Source organism: Columba livia, chromosome 3 (genome assembly GCF_036013475.1).
Source record: "Columba livia isolate bColLiv1 breed racing homer chromosome 3, bColLiv1.pat.W.v2, whole genome shotgun sequence".
NCBI classification, from domain to species: domain Eukaryota; kingdom Metazoa; phylum Chordata; class Aves; order Columbiformes; family Columbidae; genus Columba; species Columba livia.
Window position 1 is genome coordinate 74,669,663 of NC_088604.1, and position 25,615 is coordinate 74,695,277.

Genomic DNA, 25,615 nt, shown 5'->3' on the forward strand with positions numbered 1-25,615 from the left:
AAAAAGAATAGTAGCTTTAATTAGATGATATTAAAGTTGTGCAATGTTGCACCATATCTGCCAATATTTCAGCAGCTGTTATGGTGAAAGAAGCAACTGCCCTCTGCTATCGGTCACTAACCTTCGGATCTGCTGCTGGAGCTGCCCGAATTATTGAGCTGCAACAACTTAGTCACAGTGACCAGGGTTAACAGAGGTCTCGTTCTTAACTTGTAAAAGCTAATTGGATTCGTTTTGACTGAAGTGAGTTAGGGAGCTTTGGAGACACGAGGATAGCCATAAATTAGGATTTGCAGTGTAAATGTTTATCTATAGGTCGCATCAGTCTAATAAAAGTGTTATCTCTTGCTGTAGACCTTCCCTTGCTAATATCCTTAAGACAACCACAAATACCAGCACTGCCACTGTTGTCTGCAGCCTGCTATATTATTATCCTTACAGCACTTTGTATGGGTTGCTATAGAACATAAGAAGTCAGATGCTTTCTCTGTAGACTTGCTTTTGCACGTTTGGAAGTTTGTTTGTCTACCCGCACAGCCCTTTTTTTTGTTCGCAGTCCTTGAGGTCCTGATCCCGCTGTCTTCAATACGTGGAGCCAAGTCTCCCAGAATGGGTCTGATTTGGAGAGCACTGCTGAGTAGTTCAGTTTCATTTCTGTTTATAATAAAGCTGACTATAAAAAGTTTTGTACTCCGTTTTTTGCTTCTCATGTGTGAGCACAAATTTTCAAGTTCTGTCCTACGAACAACTCTGATGAATGCTAAAACCATTTTAATGGAGAAAACCTCAAAGCCAAGTGAGCGTTTGCAATAAACTTGATAGTGGAATGGATGAGAGGCTGACTGCTATGACAGTAGAATTGACCGTTTCGCTTTTATTGTCCGTGTCGAGAAAATGAGGGAATCAGGGGGAACCTGTGCAGGTGGTGGAAAACGTATTAGATGTAGGTTTTAACTAGCTTAAGCTTATTTAACAATAAGGCTTGAGTACTGCTGTTGCTTATATATATATTTAACTTTTCACACATGATTAGAGATACTGTTTCCCCTGAGTTACTTGCATACATTTTTGTCATGAATGTTTGTAAATATTGCATCTGAGTAAGGTGAGTCTTGAGGATTCTCAGAGTAAAAGAACACATGAACACTGTATAGAATCAGTCTCAGCTTAAAGCCTGTAACAAAAAAATGAGAGTTCTTGAAAAATAATCTTTTCCTGCTATTTCTTTCACATGTGAGAACTTTATATATATACACATATGTGTATATATACACATTTATATATATGTATATATATACATGTTTATATATATGTATATATATATACACGTATACTTCTTTTTTTTTAACAGTATCAAGGGCTGGCTGGAAGAAGCACTAGTGAAGTATTGCAGCTCTACTCTGCTCATGGCCAGCAGCAGAAATTGCAGAGGAGTTCTGTTGTAACCCAGCTGCATGGAGCAATAAAGGTAAAGGCATTTCATAATAAAGTAGACATAATCTGTGCCCTAAACATGCACATGCTTATCAAATATAGTAAAACCCAGAAAATAGTCAGATATGAACTTGATCTATGGTTTTACTGTGTTGACAGCAGTGCTTGCAGTGAAGTGTAACAATGCCTGAGTTGGTTTAAAATTTGTAGTGGTTTTGCTGCAATAAGCTGCAAAGTCACCTGAGGAGCTGGTAAAAGCAGCTGCTTCTGAGTGCCAGGATCTTATGTCTAGGCTGCTATCAACACCTGAGCTACATAATTTTGTAATCAAAACCTTGCAATCCCTGGCTTGACTATCAAGTAGTCATCCCTTAAAAAACAATAACAGTGATATACTTTAACTAGATGGGCAGATCCTTTACAAAAGCTTTGGAGAGGTCCATCAATTTCATTAAGAGTTCTGCTCTGGGGGACCTCACAAGAGGGAGCAGTTTGCTGTATGCTCACTCCTCTTGTCCTAATTTTGCATCATAGAGACTGGAACTGTTCTCCTGGTATTGGTACCATAATATTTTCCTGTGTTGAAGTACTTAACTCCTTAAGTTACTCCATTGAATAGCAAGTTCCTTTCAGGGACATTAACGAATGTCAGTGTTTCTCAGGACAGCACTGAATGCCTGCATAAAATGACTGAGAAGTATCTCAGGAAAAAAAACTGATTCTTAACAGGCAGAAGGTTGTAGCTTAATTGTAGCATAGTTGGGAGTGGGTGATTATTGTAGGTACCTTCCAAATGAACTGCTCTGTTCTATTCTTATTACACGGATTCTGCTCAGTAAATTTTGGGATGGTATTTTAATTTTTAGGTTAGCTAGAATGGCAGAACTGCTTATGATGCAGTACCAGTGGATTGAGATGGTTTATGGTCAGAAATCAAGGAATGTTAGGAGAGAGCAAAGCTCCCCAAATAAAAGTCTAGATTAATGGTAGTCCTATACCCATAATAAGAAAAATAAAATATTTCTTCCTTGTTATATTCTGTGGCTTTTGAGGGTGGGAAATGCAATGATTTTCTCCCTTTAGTTTAGATTGTTTTATCATTGAAACTAGTTGATTAATTCAAAGTCCGTACCCCACTTGGAAAAATACAACATGTGACACTTTGTACCAGGCTGACTAATGAGACATCTCCATGCTTCTGTGAGCTAAAGTACACGGTGTTTCAAAAAGATGAACCCAACACGTTACAATTACACAGAAATTTACAAGCAGTTTAATGAGTTATCAAGTTTTAGTAACCTTCTTGTAAATACTCTGTGTTGCCTCTTCCTGCTATATGGACTGTAAGAGTTTCATTCATGAGCTGTTCATGGTTGCAGAGATATAGTGATTTCAAATTGGGTCCATCTTTTTGAAACACCCTGTATTATTAAGTTCATTTTACAGACGGCTTTACATGCTTGTTCCAAGACTTAGATGTCAAGAAGTCTCCAAATCCTAAAATCAGATCAATGTGGTTTTACTTTATTTGGACTTTTAAGTGAATATAAGCTGCTCTTATAAATATTTAAAATGCTCATCATGTATGTTATGCTGAGTTATATCCATAAGACAAATACTTTTGTGAACAATAAACATTTTGGACATTTTCAAAATACATGTGTTCTCATAGGAAGGCATAGAACTGGCTTTTAAAAGAAGTGACTCAGAGCGAAGCTTAACACGTGCCTCCTGATCCAAGTGTGGAATGGATCACAATTTTTCATTGCTAATTCTGGATATGTCTTATAAGTGAACAGAATACACACATGCCACACACACTCTTTTTCGTTTGATGAAATAAAAATGAGCCTTTGTTATACCTGAAGCTATTTTATGGTCGAAGTAGGTAGCATAAGATGGTAAGGATCCATAAAGCATTGCTGAAGTCTTTAGGAAATGACATATCTTGCAGGATCCTTCTCTAAACATGCTGAAAGATATACTCCTGAAGACTTCCCTTCATCAAGTAGAAGGTTCTTCCTGACTGCGGTGTCTCACTGTAATTATTTGTGGTGGTGGTATATTGATTCTTCCTTAACTGCTGTTTTTGTGTCTTTATAACATATTTTTTCTTTTCTCTGAGAAGAGGCTTAAGCAAGACCTGAAGAGCCTCCATTCATTTGCTCTTGAGCTTTCAAAAGACTTTCAGCTTCAAAGCAACACTTGGCTTTACCAACTTTTGACAGCAGTCCAAGGGATACAGCTGCAAAATGAAGCAATGCAAAGTAAGGCTCATTGCACTTCCATTTCAAATATGTAGCATCAACAATGTCACTGTTAAATGTTACTAACATTAAAAGGTTGAGTTTGATTTTTAAGAAACGTGTCATTGAAATTGTAGCGCTTGTTTTGTGTTTGACATTAGAGCACCAAGCAGTTCTGAAGTGTTAGAAAGAATACAAATAACTTTGCAGAGGTTATGACTGATAATTTGGGTTTAGCTTTTGTGTTGATTGCAGCTGCTACTAGACTACTGCTGAGTTGGCTCAGCTGTAACATTTTTAACCTGAAGTTCCTAGGGTTTTTATCTTGGCTATTTTAGAATAGCTGAATAAAGAATGTGTTGCATTAGCTGAGATTTGTCTGCTTTTGGCTGTACCAGAAAAGGACTCAGGTGATTTGGGGGATTTCAGAAAATACTGTCTGAAATTAGGACAGGCAGGATTTTTAATATTTCTGTGTATTTACAGCAAAAATTTTACTTCCAAATCAAAATGAGTACCACTCACTACACTGTAGATAGTAAGACCACACAGACTACTGTTTCACAATTCTGGTCCTTCCTTATTGATGTGTACATATAAAGCAGACCCTGCAGTGCACTGGCGCTCTCTGCCCTCCTCACTGAGGACTAAGTGCATTGGTCCTACACCTGGATCTCTTGGCCTGGATCTCTGCATCTGCTTTCAATGTCCTTGATTCTGGTGGAGCACCTACCAGGCCTGAGAAGCACATGACACATACAGGCCTTAAATTGTCTTAAGCTTCGTAGCTTGATGAATGAACACACAGATTTAGAATCTGAGTCCCTGGGTGATGCTCTGACATGCATGTGTTGTCATTTAAAAAGTACGGTTTTGTCTTGCTTTACTTTTTGGTTTAAATATTTAATTTTGTGACTGATTTGGTTCTGATGGGACTACTCAGGTCAACAGCAATGAATGGCATTCTCAGTGATGGATGTTTGTAGAACTTGTCCCTGTATGTTATGTACTAAATTATGATTTAAATTGAATTGATTACTGTATTATCCATGTAGAGCATATGCTTAATCAAGTTATCTTTAAAAAGCAAAAAACAAAGTGGAAAATTAACCCAAATAAGGTGAATGTTTCCGTTATTGAAACATGGGGCTAAATGAACAGGTAAAAGGTTGGATTTGGCACTTGAGGTGTGTCACATGCCTTACCCAAGTCAAGGTAGACCACGTCCACTGCTCTGCTATCATCCATCCATCTTGTCTTGTCCTCCCTGCATGCATGCACTTGTGGAGAAACATTATGAGCTGCAGGTGAACAGCGTGGGTAATATAATACAGAAATATGACCTGAGAAATTTCTAGTGTAGACAAACGTCCCTTGAAGTTATCTGATTTTTAATCTATGTCAGAGATCGAATGTGTGGCATGCTGAGATTTTATTTCTGTTCCTTTCTTTGTAAGATAGCATGATAGTAAGGCTGGTGGCCATCCTGCTAACTCAGCTCACAGATTGTGGTTTTGAATGCTTGATACTCTACATCTTCAAACTGCTCACTAATTGCTGGGGAGATTGATTTCCCACTGAGGTTCCTAAAAGCTTGCTTTTTACCCAAGTTTACAGTCACATTATGCACCTTCTGGGCTGTACATTTGTTTTAGGCCTACTCAGTGTTAATGTAATTCAGCCAAAATAAAATCATTTGTGAAGTCAGGAGGCTTTTATGATGACCCATATTACTCTCCTCAATTTTGTGAAGGAGAGTCACAGAGGTTTGAAAGATCCATCTTTTTTGTGAAATCCTACCCATGAAGCAAATGCACCTGTCTTAAAGGGGAACCTTATAGCTGTTCTACAGGCTTCGTAGCACTGTAAATGAGGCTGAGGATAAATGAGATGTTACCTTCTTGTAAAGTTAGCTGGCATGAATCTAATAATCTGCAAATGTTATATGAGCCTTGTAAGTGACAGCCCCATCCAGAAGCACGGTGTTTCAAGTTTAGGTTTCAAGCTTCAGTGACAGATAGCATTACTTTAACTAAACTGACACATTTGAACTTTCTTTAAATATCTTGTGGTTTTGATTGGTTGTCAAGATTTCACATGTATAGCTGTGGTAATTATCTGTAACTTTGCATAGCCATCACATAGCAAGGAATATGATGGGGTTTTTCAGAGATGTCTAGTAAATCAGGAACTAACCTTCATAATTGAAGTCTGGTAGAAGTCAAAAAGGTTGATGCTCGTGTTTCATGAAGTGCTACTGGAAAACTAATTTTGTAAAGTCGCAGAGTTTAGTTCTTTGAAACAGCTTTTTCTAGTGTTTCAGATCAAAGCTTTTGATCTTGAGCAGTCTCTACAAGAGGTGACAGAGAAATATGAGAAAGAAAAGCAGAAGAGGAGAGCTCTACATAACAGTTTAGTTGTAAGTACATTTAATAACAGAACATTTTCTTATTTTGTTGTAATTATGCTCATAATTTCCTCACAAATAAAACAACTGAATATACTTTTCATGGATATATCACCTCCCAGAGCTGTCTATATATGATACATTTATTTGCTGAGGCACATTTGTCTCACAATAAACCCCACCCCATTGTTTTTATGCAAGCATCTTCTAAATCCACTCGTGCAACATATTGCTATAAGGAGTATCATCCATTTTGAATAGTGGACAAAACTTGAGTTTCTTTGTCCTCTCCTCTCTGTTCTCTTTCCTCCCTTCTATCTCTCCTTCTCTTCTTTCTTCTACTCTTCTCTAAATTTGCAGCTTCTTAAGTTATTTTGGAGTTCTTAAAATTATCAACTCGAAATTGGTCGTCTTTTTTTTTTCCAAATATTTCTGGCTGTGTCCTGTGCCATTAGTGATGGTTTGTCTGGGGTTAATGTCTTGGGGTTTTTCTTGTACGTTAACCTTATTCTTTCTCCCCACCCCCACCAAATTACTAGTTTTGGGTTGCTCGATTCAGAATCTGATTTTTAGAAACACACACTGTCTTCAAACAACATGTTTTGAAGTTTTTCTTAGTGGGAAATTAAACTCTCTGTTAAAAAGTACTTGCCTTCCAATCTCTGCCTTGTGTTGCAGCTTACTGAAAAGATATTCTCCAAGGCAGTCAGAACTTAGTGCCAGTGGTCAGTAGTCATCACAGACAACGTGTTTTCACTGATACGAAACAACTGATTACCAACAAAAAGGAAAAAAAACCACCAGGTTAGACAAACTGAAATGTGAAACAGCCTGCAGAGAAAAATGAGATACTGCACTTTTAGTCATGTATGTGAACACAGTGGAGAGGAAAAGGACAAAATGTTTTATATTCACATCTTCCTCAGGGCTGGTGGAAAAATGGAGTGTGTAATCTTGTCTGTTAAATTAATATATGCATCTGAAGAAGCTCAAGTAAAGAGGGGAAGGAGACTGAAGAGAGGAAAACGGCTCAGATTTAAAGCCTTTTTTTTTCCCGTATGGACTGGAGGGGGCTACACCATTCCAGAGCTCTGAAGAGCTCAGGCTTCCTCAAGTACTTTCTCCTAACTTCTCAAGGCAAATGATATTGATACTGGTTTTCTCCCTACAGAGTCTTAGGCTGTGATTTTGTAAACACCTGCATGTTTGTGTCTGCTTCACAAAATCCGGTGTATTTGTCCTCTACAGTAGTTTCTGTTAAACACATCTTAACATTTTAATCCTAGGAACTGAGAGGAAATATCAGAGTCCACTGCAGGATCCGACCATTACTACCTTTTGATACTGTTGCTGGACATTCAATATCACAAGAGAGGTGATTTATTTTGTCTGTGTTACATCTTAGCTGACTCATAATTAATATACAGGGAAAACAGTAGTTAAATGTATGTGAGAACAACTGTGTTCTTGATTTTTCTGTTTTTACGTGTTGGGGCGGGGGGGGAACAATGATGGTATCTCAAAAACTAATTGCTGTTTTCTTTCTCCTGCTAAATTGACTTTAGCCAATCTCATCTCCTTGTCTAAAAGTATATCCACCTGAACAGAAAGTTGTAGCTGTTCTGCCAAGCCAGCATTATCCCTGGCTTGGCAGAAGTAACACAGCTGCAATCAGTTTAGAGTATATTCACTATCCTATACAAATTCTGGGATACAGTAATGTAGTAACTGGCAGAAGTTTTGGGTAGAGGAACATACTCAGCATTACAGTTGTTTTGTAATGCTATAGAACAGATTTGCTGTCAGCACAAGCACTGGTAATTCTATTTCAGTATAATTTGGCTCTGCATCCCTAATTTATAACACACTTACTGTAACAGAAGTGGCAAAACATTCCGAGATTCGAAAGGAAAAGAGGGATTAGATGCAAGTATGTGCTATAACAAGCTGAATTCTCTGTAGATGACTAACATGAAAGAAGGTAGTGATTGAAAAGTAGACAAACAAAGAGAGAAGGGGAAAACTAGGTGGGTGGCTAGAAGCCAGTAACATTATCGTGAGTAAATAACTGATTTGGGGCTTTATTTTACTTTGGCTGGGTTGTAATTCTGAAAGACTACATTCAGTGTTTTAAAGTTCATGAATTTTTGGCAAATCTTTTAAAAAATATAGAATTGTTTTAATGAAAACAGCATCAAAAATAGCAGAAAATAAATTTCAAGGAGCCTGAGGTGGAACTTGCATTAACCTTTCCTTGATATACCTGGGAAAGAACACAGTCAAGGTTTCTGTTGCTGTATGGAACAGTGAGTGCAACCAGGTGCTGAATTGCAGTGTAGAACAGGATGGACTAGGCCAAACAAACTATCATCAAAATTAACTTTTCTTAATATATCAAAAAGTAATTTAAATAAAATTTAATTAGAAAACTAGGGTGTGATTCTGAAAACACACACATGGACAAGTTTATACACCTTAGCAATCTCAGTTTTTGGGCTAGTAATGGATGCAAGATCCAGGACAAATACTTAAAAAGAGGGTGTTTTTCACTTCAGTGTTATATAGTGAAAGTCTCTAGCTACAGGATCACATTACAGTCTCAAAATAATAGAATGGTTTGCATGCAAATTAGTCTTCATTGGGTTTGTTCTAAATTTCTTTTTTTAAGCAGATTATTTTGGCTGCTTGCGCTTTATTTTTTTTTATTCATAATTAGCTGTGGTGTTAGTATGTACATTTGGTACAATAATAATGGCAATTCTGAAAGGTACTCTTCAGACAATGTGTAGTTCACAGACATTTTGAGTATTGACTTTCCTGAGCTAAACAGAACATTTATGGTTTGAAAGGTACTTTTTTTTCCCTATTGGCTTGTTGGTTTTTTTTTCTTACAGGCAAAGGAACTTTTCAGAAAAAGTGGCACATGCAGTTGATGATGTGAGTATTTGATGGTGAAATTCAAAAGCATGTTAACAGATACTAGGAAGGGGGAAAAAGAGGCACATGTCAACCATGGGTTTAAAAAAAAAACCAAAATAAGGTACTTTCTTGTCAATCAGCATCCAGCTTTGATCACCCATGGGAGCAACAACAGGCGGTTTGTGCTGTTTTCATCCTGACTCTTTGTAGTAGTAACACCTTGGAGCTTCTGCTGGTGCAGTCATCCATGAACGGGAGGTTGTGCAGGTCAAACCGCTGCAGACTCCTGCAGTCAGTCCCTTTGACCCACTTGTATTTACTGTAACTATTTCTAATATTATGTCAGGCTTTTTTTTTTTTTAATTTTATTATTGCAACACAACTAATGGATTAGGAGAGAAATATCATATCTCATGAACCACAACAGCCTGCGTGGTACTGCACTCAAGCATGTTAAAGTGTCCTGGCATTGATCCATCGGAGGAAGGAGAATGAGCATTGAGCTTGCAAATCCAGATGACAGCGTTAATTGAGGCCATTACCAAGATATAAAACTTAAAAAAGCACAGTACTGTGACCTAAAGTCAAAGTATTAACTTGGGTTTTAATTTTCTTAACCACCATAGTTCTTAGTTGGCTGCTCACTGTTACTTACGTGGTGATTAGCCAAATTGTCTTCTATAGTGTAGTGCTGAAAATAGTGCAGAAATGACCTACAGTATGTTATGCATTTAAATCTTCCAAATTATAGCTTAATTAAGCAGATCTCAGTTGCATAAAGTAGATGTGGATGCTTTTAGATATATATATCTGCAATTAGGAACTAATGGAGCATATGAAGAGTCAGCTAAAAAATAGTAAATATGTCAGGGGATAAAAAACAGGGACCTGTAATGGGAGATGTAGTACCCTGGATGCCATTACCCATTTATTGTACTATAAAAAGCCACGACCATTTCTGACCTGATAAATTAGATAATATTTAGGTTTCGGATTATTTCACAGATATATGAATATGATATATATATCTATATATTTGCAGACAAAGCAGTGTCTGCTTACTTATGACAATTTATGAGTTTTAGTTCATATAAAACAGTGACCTGGTAACCATCTATATGCTTACCTGCTCTTATGTTTAGAAATCTTTATGAAATATTCCAGGAATATAAATCTATGCATGGACTTGATTGTAAAATGAAATGTGAAAGATACTACCTTTCTGGTTTTGGAAAACCCAACATTGACTTCCAATGTTTTGTTAGTTTGCCTTGACATCTATTTGGTTAAAATGCTTTCTAGTTTTGATCAAACACCTTAAGTCTTTGTGTTAGTTTCCTAATATGAATATTTTTTTGAAATTAAAAAATAAATATTTTTGTTTGAGGGATCTAAGTTCGTGAGAGAGGATAAAAGTACAACTAAGTTTTACAAAAAGTTTAAGCTAATCTAACAAAAGTAAAGGAAAACAATGTTTATTGCCTGCTTATATTGCTTTTAACAACTGAAGGTGTTGTGCTTGTGGCAAGGATAAATATGTAATTTTCAGATAAAATTATGGGGCCTGATTTGTTATTGAGCTTTTAGTTGCAATGCAGTCAAAGCTCCTATTTCTGAAAACAAGTTAACCATTTTCCAGACAAGTATTTATGATTTAAAGGACATTTTAGGTCAAGCTGAAGGAAGACTGACTGTGATAGAGGTCCAGAGTTTATTAGTTTTGCTTTTCATATCATGGCTGTCTTTCCAGATGTTTCCCTGAAAATACTTTATATGTGTAACATAACCAGGCAGTTTTCTGCCTTGATAATTTTAGAGCTAATGTGCGTTAGAAAGCAGAGCTGCCTTTGAGAACCAGAGTCACAATGCGGTCCAGCACACATACTGCAAACTATGGTTGGATCTTCTGGACAAGCTGCAGCTTGATGTTGTTCCTGGATTGGACTGGAGCTCTAACAACTCTCGTCTAACAACTTTGTCGTGCTATAGCTAGAACAGGGAAAACATCTGTCTCATAGGGAAAGACCACAACAGAAATTGCAGTATAAAATAGCTTTTTTTCTCGTCTGGCAGGAGCTCTGTTAAGACTCCCTTCAAACTGTCCGTAGGCAGGCAGAACTGACACTTGGACAGAATGGTGTATATCTTTTTGTGAGACCGACACTGGATGAATTCCATTTAGTCTTTGAGGTTTTTTTCTTTTGTTTATTTAGAGATTCATGTAATTCTTCAAAAGACATGTGATCTTTCCTACAATCTTGCTCATCTTGTCTAGAGAATCATTACTCTGATTCTAAGTCTACAAACGGCTTAGTGTTTTACTGGACCCACAGGAGAGTACAGGGTGTTTCAAAAAGATGGACCCAGTTTGAAATCACTGTATCTCTGCAGCCACAAACTGCCCATGAACAAAACTCTTACCACTTGAAAGGGCATGTTTTTGTGCCACCATTACCAACTAATCTGGATGACCTCAAAAACAGAATCACGGCAGCGGTGACCTCCATGAAAGAAGACACTTAGTTGAATTAGTCCCAAACACCTCTCAATCATCTCGATGTTGTCCATACAGCAGGTGGAGAGAACATAGAGCATTTATAAAAAGGTTACTAAAACTTGATAAATCATTCAACTGTTTGTAATTTTTTCAGTAATTATGATATGTTTCCATTGTAAAATACATGCTTTGAAGTTGGGTACATCTTTTTGAACCACCCTGTATTTCATTTCAGTTTTTGAGCTACTTTACAATTTTTGAAGTTTTCTTTTTCCTTTCCTGTGTATGTTTAACTGCTCACCATAAAGATAGCAACTGTCTGAACCTTTCTCCTGAAGCTTGTTATGCAATAATGGTGGAGAGTGAGTACACACTACACATTAGGTTGAACCACTCCATATAGATTAGGACATTGAGTGGTGCTGGTATTGTCATTACCTGAGAAAATGAGTAGTTTTGGTACTGAACGTTCAGAATCTTCTTGGTGGTGACAGGACAAGGAGGAATGGATGCAAATTGAAACACGGGAAATTCAGCTTAAACATGAGAAGCTGTGAGTGTTGTCAAACACAGGAACAGATTGCCCAGAGGTGGTGTGGAGTCTCCATTTTTGGAGATGCTCAAAACCTGACTGGACATGGTCCTGAGCAACCTGCTGTAGCTGACCCTGCTCTGAGCAGGAGGTTGCCCTCAGAGTCTCTGTAAGTGCCCTTCCTTCTCAAAGATTCTGTGATTCTGGTCTAGAATCCCACATGCTGCTTTTCTGTAGTTTTGTCCATCAATGGCAGGCTGTGCTGTGTGCGCCTGTGAATAAAGGTGTCATGTTTGAGTGTGCAGATGCTTAAATGAGATGCCTAATCACTCCAGACTCCTTGTGTGGTCGTTGAAGAAAAGTAGCCACCTTCAGAGGGTAAGTCATGCACATAAGATCTGAATTAAACTTTAAATATGTTAGTCTTTCTCCATGACTACATAGGCATCTGAGGTGCCTGCCCTAGTCTAACACCTGAAGTGACATTTGAATCCAACTTCTTTTGTCACAGAGAAAAAAATCTGTCTGCCTTTACATGATTAATTCATTTCATTTTCTTTTGAGGAGGTTTTCACTTACAAGTAGTTGAGAAAAGGGGAATGGCAAAGAGGCTGCTCTGAATGTTAGGGAAGGTGCAAGCTTCTGCTGCTTCTCCAAGATAAGACTGGGAAAATATGTACTAGCACAGCCAAGACAGTTGGAGACATGATTGTTCCCCAGTTGCTTATCAGCATCCCTAGGCTAGAGGGGGAGAATGTCTAGGTGAAGCTAGAGTTTTCTTCCGGTGGTGCGTACCTTTAAAGCTGTCCGTGTCAGCCTCAGGGCTGTGTCAGCCAGTTGCACTGAAGCTGACAGTGAAACATGAGGAGCCGTCACAGTCTGCCTTACCTTGGCTCTGCCGTGGAGCAGTAGTCTTTGGAAAGGGGGCATAGCCTTCAGCAGATATGCAGTAACAAGCGATAAGAAATTATAATTACCACAGCTGGATTCTGTGATTGTGTCTATATCTACTGTTTCATATAACTCGCTTAAAATTATTTCTTGGCCTTACTGAATTTCACTTGCTGAACTGTTCCCCAGGCTTGGGGAGTCAGCCTTGGGTGTCAGGACAGATTGTGAATATTTATGAAGTATCCTTTTGTCGTTTCCATGATTCATATTGCCCTGAAAGAACTCGTTCTGGGAGTATTCTGTGACTCCAGGGTGAAAAAACAATTCTTCAGTGTTCATGTGAGACAGCTGTACAGATTTCATAAGCACTATTGACAGGGAAACCTGATGACATTCTGTAGGCCAGCAGCCATGGTGGATATGTTAGGTCATGCTGATCTCCTGAAAAAGGAAGGTCATTACCAATGCTCATATGAAACTTCTGCCTATTAACAACTCTTTTGTTTTTATGTTATGCAAACAGAGTTTTTTCTGTCCTATTTCTCACCTTAGGGAAAGCTGGTCTGCAAGTAAATTTGATATCTGTTGTGGTTTAACCCGAGCTAGCAATACAACCACGATAGCCACTCACTCACTCCTCCCTTCTGCTCCCCAAATAGGGGAGAGAATTGAAAGGGAAGAGAGAAACTTGGATCGGGACAAACACAGTTTAATAAAATAACAAAATACTAATACACTACTAGTAAATATATATATAAAATAGAGTATAAAATAAAAGATACTCAATGCAATTCCTCACGAACTCCATCTGCACTGAGCAGCCAATCCCAGGAAGCAGCACCTGGTCCCAACAGCTGATCCCAGAGAGAGAATAAGAGGAAAAAGGCAGAAAGTCCCAGAGGCCTCTGAAAAATGGCAGGATGGCAAAAGGCCAAACTAAGGGAAGTCCTGAACAGAACTCGCCTGACTCCAACAAAAAGAGCAAAGAAAGCAAAGAAGCAAGAGAGAGCACTGGAAGATCTTGACTATCGTTAAATGTGAAGCATGACACTGATGGGATGGAATACTCTTACTCATCAGTCTCGGTGTCAGTCAAGGTCTGCCCCATCCATGCCCCCTTTCCTCGATGCCTCACACCTGTGGGCAGAGTGCTCAGAATGTCCTTGGCTCTCAGACCAGAGCAATTAAAAACATTATCTCTGTACTGGGGTGTTAATCTTCTTGTTTTCAAACTAAGACCAAACAATGACCGTGCTAGCTATGAAAAAGAAAGATTTCTAACTGCATGAAGAAAATTAACTCGTTTTCAGTCAAACCAGCACAATATCTCAATCAGAAATTTGTTCCATAACTCCATATTATTTTTTTTTAATTTATTTTTGGTTACTGATCCTATTAGAATATCTTTGTCATGCCATTTTGGAGCAAAGTGTTGTACTCGCATCTGTACTTCTGCTGCTAGATTGGCCAGTACTAGGATGGGTAACACAGCTTGTTCTGTAGAGTGAGGGTTGTCATAATGACATTGATAATGATACATTGGCCTTCTCCAAAGAGGGTGAAATACTTGTAAATTTAAAACTAGCAATTTGATTTTTATTAGCTGTTTGCATACTGTGCATAGCACTACGTAATCATTATTTGCTTAGCTTTTTACGAGTTCATTCTGTGGCAATTCTCATTTAGTTCAGCACTCCAAGCCACCTGTCTGCAGCACAGTGGAAATTCTGGCACTCCCATCAAATGCAGTAATGTAACTGCAGGTTACTAAGCTAGGAAACCTCCTTGAACTAGATGAAGTATTTTGTATGCTAGTGAGTTTCCACCCAAAGTGTTGTAAACTCCCACATTTTTTTACTTTACTGTTCTCTGCAATTAAGTAACATATGCCATGAGGAGCTGAAGGGCATAGAAGCTGCTATGTAAAGCATGCTGGACTGCTGTGATTACACTCTGTTAATAGTGTAAAGAGCTTCCCACGCATCTGTCAGACTTATGAAACTACTATATAATACATCTGGAAGGCTGATTCCACTAAAAACTCATTGAGTTCTACCATTGAGCTAGTGCAGTTCCTTCTCACAGTTGTGGACTAGCATGTTATTCTATGAAATGTGCATCTTCTGCTCAATTCTAGGCACAGGTATATATGAAATCAGTCTGAAAAGGCACTGTGAAAACTGGCCCTATACTAGAAGAGAGCTCTTTTTGACTTTTTTTTCTACTTGTGGTGTCATTTGGGGAGGTTGGGTCTACTTGCCTGTGGCTTTCTAGGCACATAAGAAGTTCAGGTAGGGGTTCGAATCTTTCTCGTCAGCTTAAGTGCACATATTTTGTGTTCTTTGCTCTTTAATAATCTGTGTTCCTGCTTTGGCAGTGGGATTGGACTAGATGATCTTTCGAGATCCCTTCCAATCCCTCACATTCTGTGATTCTGTGAATGTGTGTTGAGATCTTTTCTTGTAGTCCTGCTAGTTCACTCCAGTATACAGGCTCTTAAGCCTCACGTGTTGGTGACTGCTGGAGAAGGGCCTTGGACTTTATGATCCTTAATTACTACTGTCATCTGCCATCTTAGAAATGATAAATATTTCTCTGTGTGTGCACCTATGTTATTAGCTATAAGTATTTTGTTTTTCTCTTAGGAAACTGTCCTTGTAAAGTGTAGCCGTCCTGGTCATGCATCAATAAACAAGACTTTCCAGTTTGAGAGGTGAGTAGTCCTGGGTAGAAATCTGTATTGCTGGAAGATTTGTATAGTGAATGCTTTTTTTTTTTTTTTTTTTTGCTAGGCATTGGTTAGAAAGTAATGGGGTTTTTTGTTTGTTTGTTTCTTTCTTTCTTTCTTTCTTTCTTTTTCAAAAAATTGTATTGTATTCATGTTCTTCCCAGGACAGAATAATGCAATTCAGGATATAGATGACAGACTTAGTCTTCCCTCTCAGTGAAGACTACTGATATGCCTAAGTTTTAAACAGATGTAGAGACTTATTTGACCCTCTTCACAGTTTGAATAGCTCTCATGATCCTTGGAGCATGTTGGGAGATAGCAAAATGTTATCCACATTTTAAAGGTAAGATCTTGAGATGGATTTAGTGACTTCAGCATTAGATATACAGCATGACTGAAGCAGAAACTGGACTGAGGACTTGGAAGACTTGATGTTCAGCCATGCTACTTTTGAGGGTAGAGTAGTGGCATATAAATCAGCACCCCCTGAGGGAAAGGCTGTAGTTTGACCACTTTCCTTATTAGAAGCTCAAAAATCTGCATAGACAAGAGAGATTTTGAATGCAACAACTGTGATATGTGTTTTAATTGGTGTTTGTGCCTTACGAGACACCAGAGCCAGTCTGCAAGCTAGAAAACTGCGGAGAGCCAGGCTGAAAAGTGCCTTGTATTCTTTCAGAATGGTGTTGACCTGAACCTCTGAAAATGGGAATGAAGAGTTAAATTAATACAAATGAGATCTCTGTAAACAAAGAAATACAAAATTTTGCCTTGTGCCTTTTTTTTAATGCAAACTTTGCATCTATATGTTGCAAGGCTCTCTACCGTGAACTGTGCTTCAAAACCCTCTGGGAACAAAACACGAGGACAACTTTATGCTTCCTTGCTTGAAGGCAAAACTTAATTTAAAGTCAAATGTATCCAGCAGGAACTATCTGTCCTGGTTTAAACTTAAGGTCTGAGTCTGTTCAGTCTGAACTGCCCTAAGTTCTCTAAACTTTGCCAGTCATTCACCCTTTTCTTGAGGCATCCTTCTCAGATGCTGCCTCATTCTGCTCACAAAGACTGGGTACTGATGTTGTGGAGACCACCAGACAACTGAAAATTCCTGAGATAATGCAAATCTTGGGGAAGCTTTATTGACCCCATAAGTTATAGTTACAGGACTCCCTTGTTACAAGGCATATGCAATCTCTCAAGGTACACGGCCCCCTTGCATGTCTGCTAAGCCAGTAATTCCTTTCCCCCTCCAGCTACACCTAACACAGCCATACCAGTTGAAGTAAATGCAGAATAATGCTGGAATTCAGCTCTGTAGAGCAACACAGTTAATGGTATTGACACAGGACTCCAGAGGTGCTGTGACTATGGACATGTGGTGTAGATCCTGATAATCAGGAAAAGGGTTAAAAAAATGTAAATCCCCTAAAGAATGCAGTTATTGGGGAATGTTTTTTCAGTGTCCCAGCACAGCTCGTTTTTATAAACAGAAGAGCATATGGTTCTTATGAACTCAAAAATGTTTATTTTTTTAGCAAAGTTTTATGGAACTAATAAATGTCCAAATATTTGATTTCAGCTCAGGAAGAAAATTCCAGCTTTCAGCATGTTGTGCTTTAATAATTTTACTGGTGAATCAGTTAGCGCAATAAAAAAGAAGCTCGGAATTTTCGAGGTGAAATTAACATTAATGGCTACACGGGGACAAACCTGTCATCATTCTGGTAAAAATATATGGGCTTATAGAAAGAGATTCTCTGGATTTGCTGCATCTTTCATGGTCTTGGATAGCAAATTAAGTGGGCGTCCATGCTTCAGTCAGTGCCGTGATTACAATGTAGCATAAACTAGTTCAAGCCGACTTTAAACTATTTAATTTGAGTACTGGTAGCATTTGAACCACGGCAGCTAAGTAGTAGCAGTAAAACCCCTTTAGGAAGTTGAGTAAATATTTGGAGTAGTTACTGTAACATGGAGCTCTGTGCCTTTCCTCTGAATGGCTACCAGAACCTCAGTTAGCTATGGCTGTACTACTTTGCAGTGCAAACAGACTACGAAGGACTGGCTGATTCTTGCCCTCGTTGTGGTCGGTAGCAATCTGTTTGACAGCAAAACCCTGCAACAGCAAGTGAAGACAGTAAGAACGTCCTCATCTCCAAAATACCTTTTAAAGTTTTGTTTTGTTTTGTTTTGTTTAATGTAGTAGCTCCGAGATGTTTTGATGTGTTAAGAAAAAAAAAAAAATCATTTCAACACGTATTGAGTTAGAGGCTTAGTTGGTTAAGATAGAGGACTAGGTCCTAATGAATATTTCATCAATTGCAGATGATAAATGAAGCAGAGAAAAGTGTTTGGAAGTGCTTTTGCTCTCATATATTGACCTAGCAGGTTTGATGTCCAAAGTTTACTGAAGCATGCGCGTATATGTGTGCAAAACAGGATGGAGAATTGCTGCTCAGTGTCTGTGTCCTCCCAGTACAAACTGTGCTACATCTCTGCCTATTTGTGGGTTTCTCAGTGTAGGATGACAGCACATCAGCGGAATGGCAAGACAAGCAGTATTTGCCCAACAAGCCAGACAAGTGCTTCTTTCCTGATTAAAGAGAGTACATTTTCATGCAACTTACAATTAGACTGTGGAACACAGTGCCACAGGATGTTACTCCAGGCCAAGAATTCAGCAAGACGCAAAAAGAAACTGAATACTAATTCTAATAATATTTTTTTTGAAACAGAGATTCAACTTGTATTTCAGTTTTGAGGCCAGTTTACAGCTTTTAAGGATTAGGATGAGACACAGAGATGAATTATTGTATCTCCAGCCACCATAGTGCTTCTTGCTCCTTCCACTGGCTGTTGTTAGGAGCAAAGTGCTGAATAAAGTGAGCTAGCTCTAATTCTGTATCTGTTTATCAGTGATCCCTCTGTACAGCCTTATTTGTGGAGAACATGAATACAAAAATCTACATGTGTGCAGGCTACAGACTGTGGTGGCCGGATTCTGCTCAAATACACAAAGAGTCTTGAGTAAATGCTGAAGAGCACACTATGTCTTAATTCAGTTAAACTTGTAGTATCATATATAAGCTGTGGAATACTGATAAGTGAAGTGTACTAGTATACTACATACACAGGGAAGTAACTGCTTTGTAATGTTTGCTGTTACCAAAATTCCTGTTTCTAATTAGTCATTTTGCTATAAGCTATAAAGAACACACATCACTTGTTGGAAAACAGAGCTAAACAAACAAACAAAAATAATCGCAACAGAAAGATGTTAGAAAAGGAAGCTTTTTCTAAAGATAAATTTTCATACCTAAAATACTTAAGTCTGACTAATTACATTCATGTTTTAGATTCTGTTCATCTTGTATAAACAGCACTTTCTGCGGGCTGTAATCTTTTGGTGTGCTAGCAGAGAAATGAATGAGTTAGGATGTCCTCATTTTATGATCAGATTTTCCTCCCTTTGAGTTCTTATTTTCAGGTCTTGATTTTATGTTGTACAAACTTGAACATTGAAAGGGTTCAATGAAAAAATTCTTTGACGAGCCCTGTGTTAGCTTTTTTTTTCCTTGAATGTGAAAACAACATATGCGGTTGTTTTAGATATTGTTGCGGCTGAAGGATTATACTGTCATTACTCTTTTCTAAGAGGTGGAATAACTCATTCAATATAATTGTCTTTCATTCTGTTTAAAAGTTAGTCTGAAATCCACATCACAAAGTAAAAGAAAGATTTCCCTTGAGTGAGAAGTGTTTACTTCAGAGTAGGTAGTTCAGCAGGGGTGGGGATGGAAACACCTGAGGCTGATGCTGCCCACAAGGACAGTGCATCCTTCAGCATGACCCTCAGGGGCCTTCTGATTTCTGCTCTGCTGCTGGGTCTTCTGAGACAAGTCCTGAGAGAAGCCTTCAGCCTCCGTACCTCTTATTTTTCTCTCAAACCTTATCTACATCTAAGGGGAAGCACTACCTGACCACTCCCTTCCTTAGTGTGACACAAAGGAGACACAAGCAGCAGGGATATTGCAGTTTGGTAGGTGGAAGAAAGAAAGAGGTATCTAGTACAGCCTGAAAAAACACTCCATCTGGCAGAGAGGATTAGGATGCTGAAGGATTGGGATGAGCTTAGAGAGTCACAAATGTACCCCTGTGAGTCGTTCCCTCCAGCACAGACAACAGCTGCTCCCCAAAAGTGGTGAGAACATTGGAGTTCTAATTTCTAATCCCCTGACATAGAAATGTCAGCAGGTCACAAGTTTTATGTCACTGGTCTACATTTTCCCTGGTTTGTGTTCTTGTAGTGTGACAACATATTTATACTTTTTCTTCCATTGATCATTGCACTTTGCTCTTCAGAGTTTACAGTGCTTCAGAGTCTCAAGACACAGTATTTGCAGATGTGGCCCCTTTGCTAACATCTCTCCTGGATGGGTAAGTTCAAAGGTTGGAGTAACAAAGCTAGAGGGCAATAATCTACTGAAATCCATCAATTAAAACAAAACAACTAGATAGTGATGGTCCTGTCGAGTTTTGTGGTTTTGCAGTTGCATTTTCCTGTTTTCTTTCTACTCAACACCAAGTGAACGTTGCTTCCCTATATAAACAGTGAAAACACTGTTTACAACATTTAGCAGAACAGACAAATTGGGGAAAAAAATAGTAAATTTTCTCTGGTCTCTTTCTGGCAAAAGCATTGCTTCTTATGGAGGATATTACTTTTTTTTTTTTTTGGTAGGTTATGTTTTATACCTGTTTTTCAGTTGTAGACACAGTATGATACATCTTTTCCAGCAGTGTATTCATCTATGAAAGGCCTGCCAGGGCCAATCTCCAATCATCTGTTCTGTTTTTGTGTACAGCACAGGCCATAGGAGGTGATATATCAGTTCCCGGTTGAACCAGAACTGAGCATCCTTGGTCGTAGCTCTAACACTCCTTTAGGCACTGGGATTGAAACAGAATTCTGGTTGGTTTGAATACAAAACTGATCAGCAGCAACTACTAACAAATATGTGTAATTACTTTTAACTATGGATGTTCCTGAAGTGTGATTCTTCATTTATATTAGAGCCAATTTCAACTTGCGAAGAAGCCTTGAAGGCCATATTGTTAAAATCCTTGAGGCTTGAACTGAGATTGATACAAAACTTCCTTTGTGCTTGATTCTCACCTCCGTTCCAATTCCACTCACTTATAGATGGTGGTTGTAGAGCTGTCATGGACCTTTCCCTTCCTGTAGAGGGAAAGCCAGTTCCTTTCCATCTGCACTGGCACAGCTCAACAGTGGCAATCCTTGTTCCTGGCAGTCTGCACACTGAAGTTTCCAAGTCTCCTTTTCTTAAAAGTAGCTTAGAAGAGGCTACCTGAGCTAAGGGAAACACTATATGGCCCATATGATGTTATTCTTATTTACCAAGGACAGCCACAGTTCCACAGCTGAGCAACCTGAGAACCACTAGGTTGGAGAAGTCTGAAGAAGCCCTTGTAACTGCTGTTTTCTCTCTCTGCTTTTCCTTTTGCAATAAACATAAGTTTGCTTTGGCTCAATATGTTGCCTGTGTATCTTCAGACATATCTGATCTGTACCTTGATCTGCTGCAGTCCTCACTTTCTAATTTCCCCATTGAAAGAATCCTGTCTTAAAAATTAGGACGTTTATATTCAGTTAGGAAATGTTCTGTTAGTGAAAACAAAATAGTTGTCTTGTTCTTCCAGAAGTGTCTTTTAAACAGAAGCAGACTTTCAGGGACGGTGAGGCTATGTCTACGAGCCATGGTTCTCAGCAGCCTTCCCTTTCTAAATGGGAAACAGACAAAGTCTGAACCTTGAACCTTTTTGCTGTTCCTGATTGTTTTAGTCTGGGCTCCACAGTGGTCTATAACAACTTACAGCTTAAGTAGGAAGGAGTATTCCACTCCTTTATTTTTTCTTTATTTTTCTTTCTTAATGAATTGTTTCATTTTTCAGTATAAATATACATGAAGAAAAGATTGCCCCATATGCAAAACAAAGTACAGCAGGCTTCAAAGTTTACAGTTAGTCATACGGAGCCAGCAATGGAGTAAGATAATATTTCTTTTCTTTACAGCATTGAGGAATCAAACTTGTTTGTTTATTTCAAAGAAGAATACATTTCTCCTCCTTTGATTTCCTTTAACAGCATTCTCTCCTAGTGATAACTTTGCTGTAATGAACACTCACACTCTTTTCAGGAGAAAAATTCTACAAAACTATTGGTATTCTAACTTGACAATAAGAACTTCTAGAAACTAGAATATAACTAACGAAGCAGAGTGAAGAAGCAGAAATGCCAGGACGCATATGTGAATCATAGTCTGAAATTTTCAGATTGCTGTATTGGAAACCCTTATGTTGGAACCAGAGCACCAACAAAGTAAACTAGGTAACTATAAACTAGTCTGCTGCATGTCTTCATGTTGAAGCACTCAATAATTCATTCTCTCCTCTGCCTTCTTACATATAATACTGCTTTGGATAGTTTGAGCTCATTTGGGCTTACTGAAATACTGTTTTGACTTTGGCAGAGAAGTTATCACTGATTGATACCTGATTTGGATCTCTCTCCTCAATGCTACAAGCACCTGTCTACTTTGCTTCTAATCATATCATCTGTGTCTTGTCAGAACTATTTTGTCCGTGATGCTTACTTTCTCAACAAGTAGCAATGAAAGAAAATTTGAATAGCTGGACTATATGAAAGTTTGAGAGACTTCTAAAAAGACTTCCATTCTGTTTTTCCTAAGGAAAGCTACTACTGGCCAACTTCTGGCTCCCTTTTTGGTTCCAAAGATCTCTCTGATTTAGAAGTCTCAATAAGCTACAGGCTGGTGAGGCAGTGTGTATTAGAGATGGAATTGTGAAAATTGCTCATTGTTAGCCTAGCTGAAAACTACCAAAATTAGTGGGAGATTTCCCGCTGACATAAATGCAAGTACAGTTATGTCAGCAGTGAATACTTAGAGAAATCCCTTAGATTTACAGCCCAAATTTCTAGCACATTTGATTTGCTGTAGTGCACTTTATTTTCAGTTACAGTTATCTCTCCTTTACTTCATCAAATCTATGGCTAGACTTCTATTTTTTACTCTGCATCCTGAAACATGGAGGGAATTTACTGTAGATTCACTGATTGAAACTTTGACTTCGCATCCCCAGAAGGAGTATGCTATCCCCAGCTATCCCCAGCTGTTTGCTATGTTGGTTATCAGCACACGTTTTTTTCTAACAAGAGAAAGCTTTCTAAATAATCCTCCAAAACAATTGCTTCTAGGCATGTTTAATATGCAAAAAAAAAGCTGCAAATATATTTCTCTGTAGTCACCATGTAAGTATTTAATGATTTGAAACCATAAATTTAAAACAATTAAATGAGGGCTGTTCATTGAGATTTGCTGGCATGTGCTTGAAACAGCATTTTTGATGTAAGGAAAAGAATTGGATAACCAAAAGCAGCTGCTCAGGTCTGCCCACAGAGGCGGTATAGCTTAGGTAGTGAAATTTTACTCCCTGGCAGAACAGTAGCAAGCCCGTTCTTGCAAACCCCTAGTAGAGCAGAAATTTCGGCATACTGCAAAGCAGTCGCCACGTATGGGGATTCTGTTAATGTTGTGTCTCTGAACAAACAAGATACTCGAGGAAAGGAGCAGTCCTGTCAGCGTAACTGCGTGTCTCCCACGATTTTTTGCTGGCACGGTTCTGTGGCCAACACCGAGGTGCTGGCAGGTGCTGCTGAGCAGATGCAGCCGAGGAGGGACGAACCTCCAGCTGTACAGCACCGTATTGGTCCTCCACACAAAGTGGTACTGTGGCTGGAGACATTTCTGTCCACCCGCTCGTTTTGCTCAAGATGCTGACTTCAATCCCACTGTGTTAGAAACACACTTTCTGGGTAGGGTTCTGTGATCTAAATTCAGATCCCTGTGGCACAGACATCCACAACAGAGCAGATAGCTGTGGGCTTTTAATTATTTTCAGTGCAGAGAAACAGGCATTTTTAGAGTTCTGTTTGTCAGATGTATTTTACATGCCTACTTCAGAAGATGATGAATTGTGTTTCGTAGGTACCTGTACCTCTGCAGTGACATTGTACATTTTAACCTTCTACAACTGCATACCAGAGGAGTTCCTACCACCTTTATTCCAGAATATTCTCCATGTGTATGCTTATACTGAACTAATGCATTTGGTTTAAAATTTTGCCTCTTATTATTAGGGGTGTCTTATATTTTCCAGTGACAGAGGGCTATGACTGATGAGCCTGCCTGAAAAATACTACAAGAGCTGAAGGGTTTACTGTTCCCAGCTGTTAAGATATTAGTCCTGTGGTTTGCAGCACAGCACTGTGAGACAAATCAAACCCAGTGATGGTTTACTTTAAAATGCTGAACTGTAAACTGCAGCGGTTCAGGAGCTGATTAACAAGCAGCTCAGTAGTGCATGAACTGGAAGTTGGGCAGACAGGAGGTCTAACCCCATCAGTCATTCCAACCTAAGCATCCCTTAAACTCTGCTTAAAAGCATCCCTGCAATTCTACTTAAAAAATAAAATCTGTTTAGGTGATGTTTTAGCAGTACTTTAATTTCTGTCAGATGTTGAGATCTTCAGAAAGAAATCTGCAGGGGCAGTATATTTATTTTTTTGTTTCAGTTTGTGTTCTCAAATTGTTTGGGGTTTGACTTGCCATTTAACAAAGACATTTGGTGATGGTGAAATAAATGAAAGCCCTTTTAATTTTCAGGTACAATGTGTGTATCATGGCTTATGGGCAAACAGGAAGTGGGAAGACATACACAATGTTGGGACCACAGTTAGAGGAGAACTTTGCATTCTCCACAGAAGATGAATCAGAACTTGGAATTATTCCTCGAGCTGCCCAAGAAGTGTTCAGGTAACAACTAAGTAAAGGCTTGTATCAGTGGCAGTCACTTTAAACTTTATAGAAAGGATGAAAAAATGTTTTTATTTATCACTACAGATTTCAGCTTCACAATGATTCATATTTATAGCTTCTCTAACTGCCATTCGATATTTGAGTTTTGATACAGATTTCTAGTCTGCTTAGTCTGATTTTCTAAGAAAATAAGATTATGCAATCTTGCTGTGTGATATCTGTCCATCTACCTTTCAGACTCCTAATTAACTTTTGAATATGCTTCAACCATAGTTGTGAGAGTGCAAAAGATCATTAAGTTCTCACAAGTTTTGTGAAAATTGACAAGTGGAATAGATGAAGGGGATCCAGGTTAAAACCCAGTCCCCAAGAAGAATGACAGTAGAATTTTTAACCATGATCTGTTCTTGCTTTGAGAATTCTTAGATTTTTTTTTCTTTTAGTTGAACCTAATGTATGATTTGAACAGATGAGCTGCTGTGTTATAATGGAAGAGCCATTAGAGGTTTTTCCAGCTAAGCCTATTTCTTTTGGAGAAGGGTGTAAGATAAATCAAAGATCCAATTTTGTACCAGAATAACTGTGTCTAACTGTAAATACTCTCCTGAATAGAAAAGCCTTTAATTTATGAATTTGCTGAGGCTGTGGTCAGATAACCTCTAACAGATCTAGCTGGGCAGTTTACCATCTCTGCCTGTTGTGGCTTGCTCTCTGCCAGAAAGCATCATAGCTTGAGCTCTAAATGCAACAACGTCCAGCAGAGAAATGGTACAAAAACATTTTGAGGAGGGTGGGAGGCTGGTGGAGAAGAACAATTTAAGCTGGCACAGCTGTTTGGAAAATGAAGTTTTACTTATTGTTTCATGTATATTTTAACTGTATATTCTGATTCTTCAGCTTAACATCAGCATGTGGATGAGGCAAAGCCATGGCTATGGATATTTAAAAGCACTTTTCTCAGATTATAATTAGATTATAATTAAAGAATAGATGTTCATTTACAGATTGTTCACTTGTGGTTTGACTTCATAATTTTTTAG

At 38.5% G+C, this 25,615-nt stretch overlaps 1 protein-coding gene across 3 annotated transcripts in view; it reads left to right on the plus strand.

Moving 5' to 3' along the window:
* KIF25 (kinesin family member 25) overlaps window positions 1-25,615 on the plus strand; it is a 41,966-nt gene that overhangs the window by 4,719 nt on the left and 11,632 nt on the right. For 2 of the 3 annotated variants that reach the window (XM_065057672.1, XM_065057669.1), the window contains exons 3-10: window positions 1,352-1,468; window positions 3,563-3,701; window positions 5,996-6,099; window positions 7,374-7,462; window positions 8,982-9,024; window positions 15,572-15,639; window positions 20,020-20,094; window positions 24,423-24,572. In XM_065057672.1, coding sequence (XP_064913744.1) covers window positions 1,352-1,468; window positions 3,563-3,701; window positions 5,996-6,099; window positions 7,374-7,462; window positions 8,982-9,024; window positions 15,572-15,639; window positions 20,020-20,094; window positions 24,423-24,572 — 785 coding nt within the window. The remainder of the gene's footprint in view (window positions 1-1,351; window positions 1,469-3,562; window positions 3,702-5,995; window positions 6,100-7,373; window positions 7,463-8,981; window positions 9,025-15,571; window positions 15,640-20,019; window positions 20,095-24,422; window positions 24,573-25,615) is intronic. The other variant, XM_065057670.1, reaches the window with a different exon arrangement.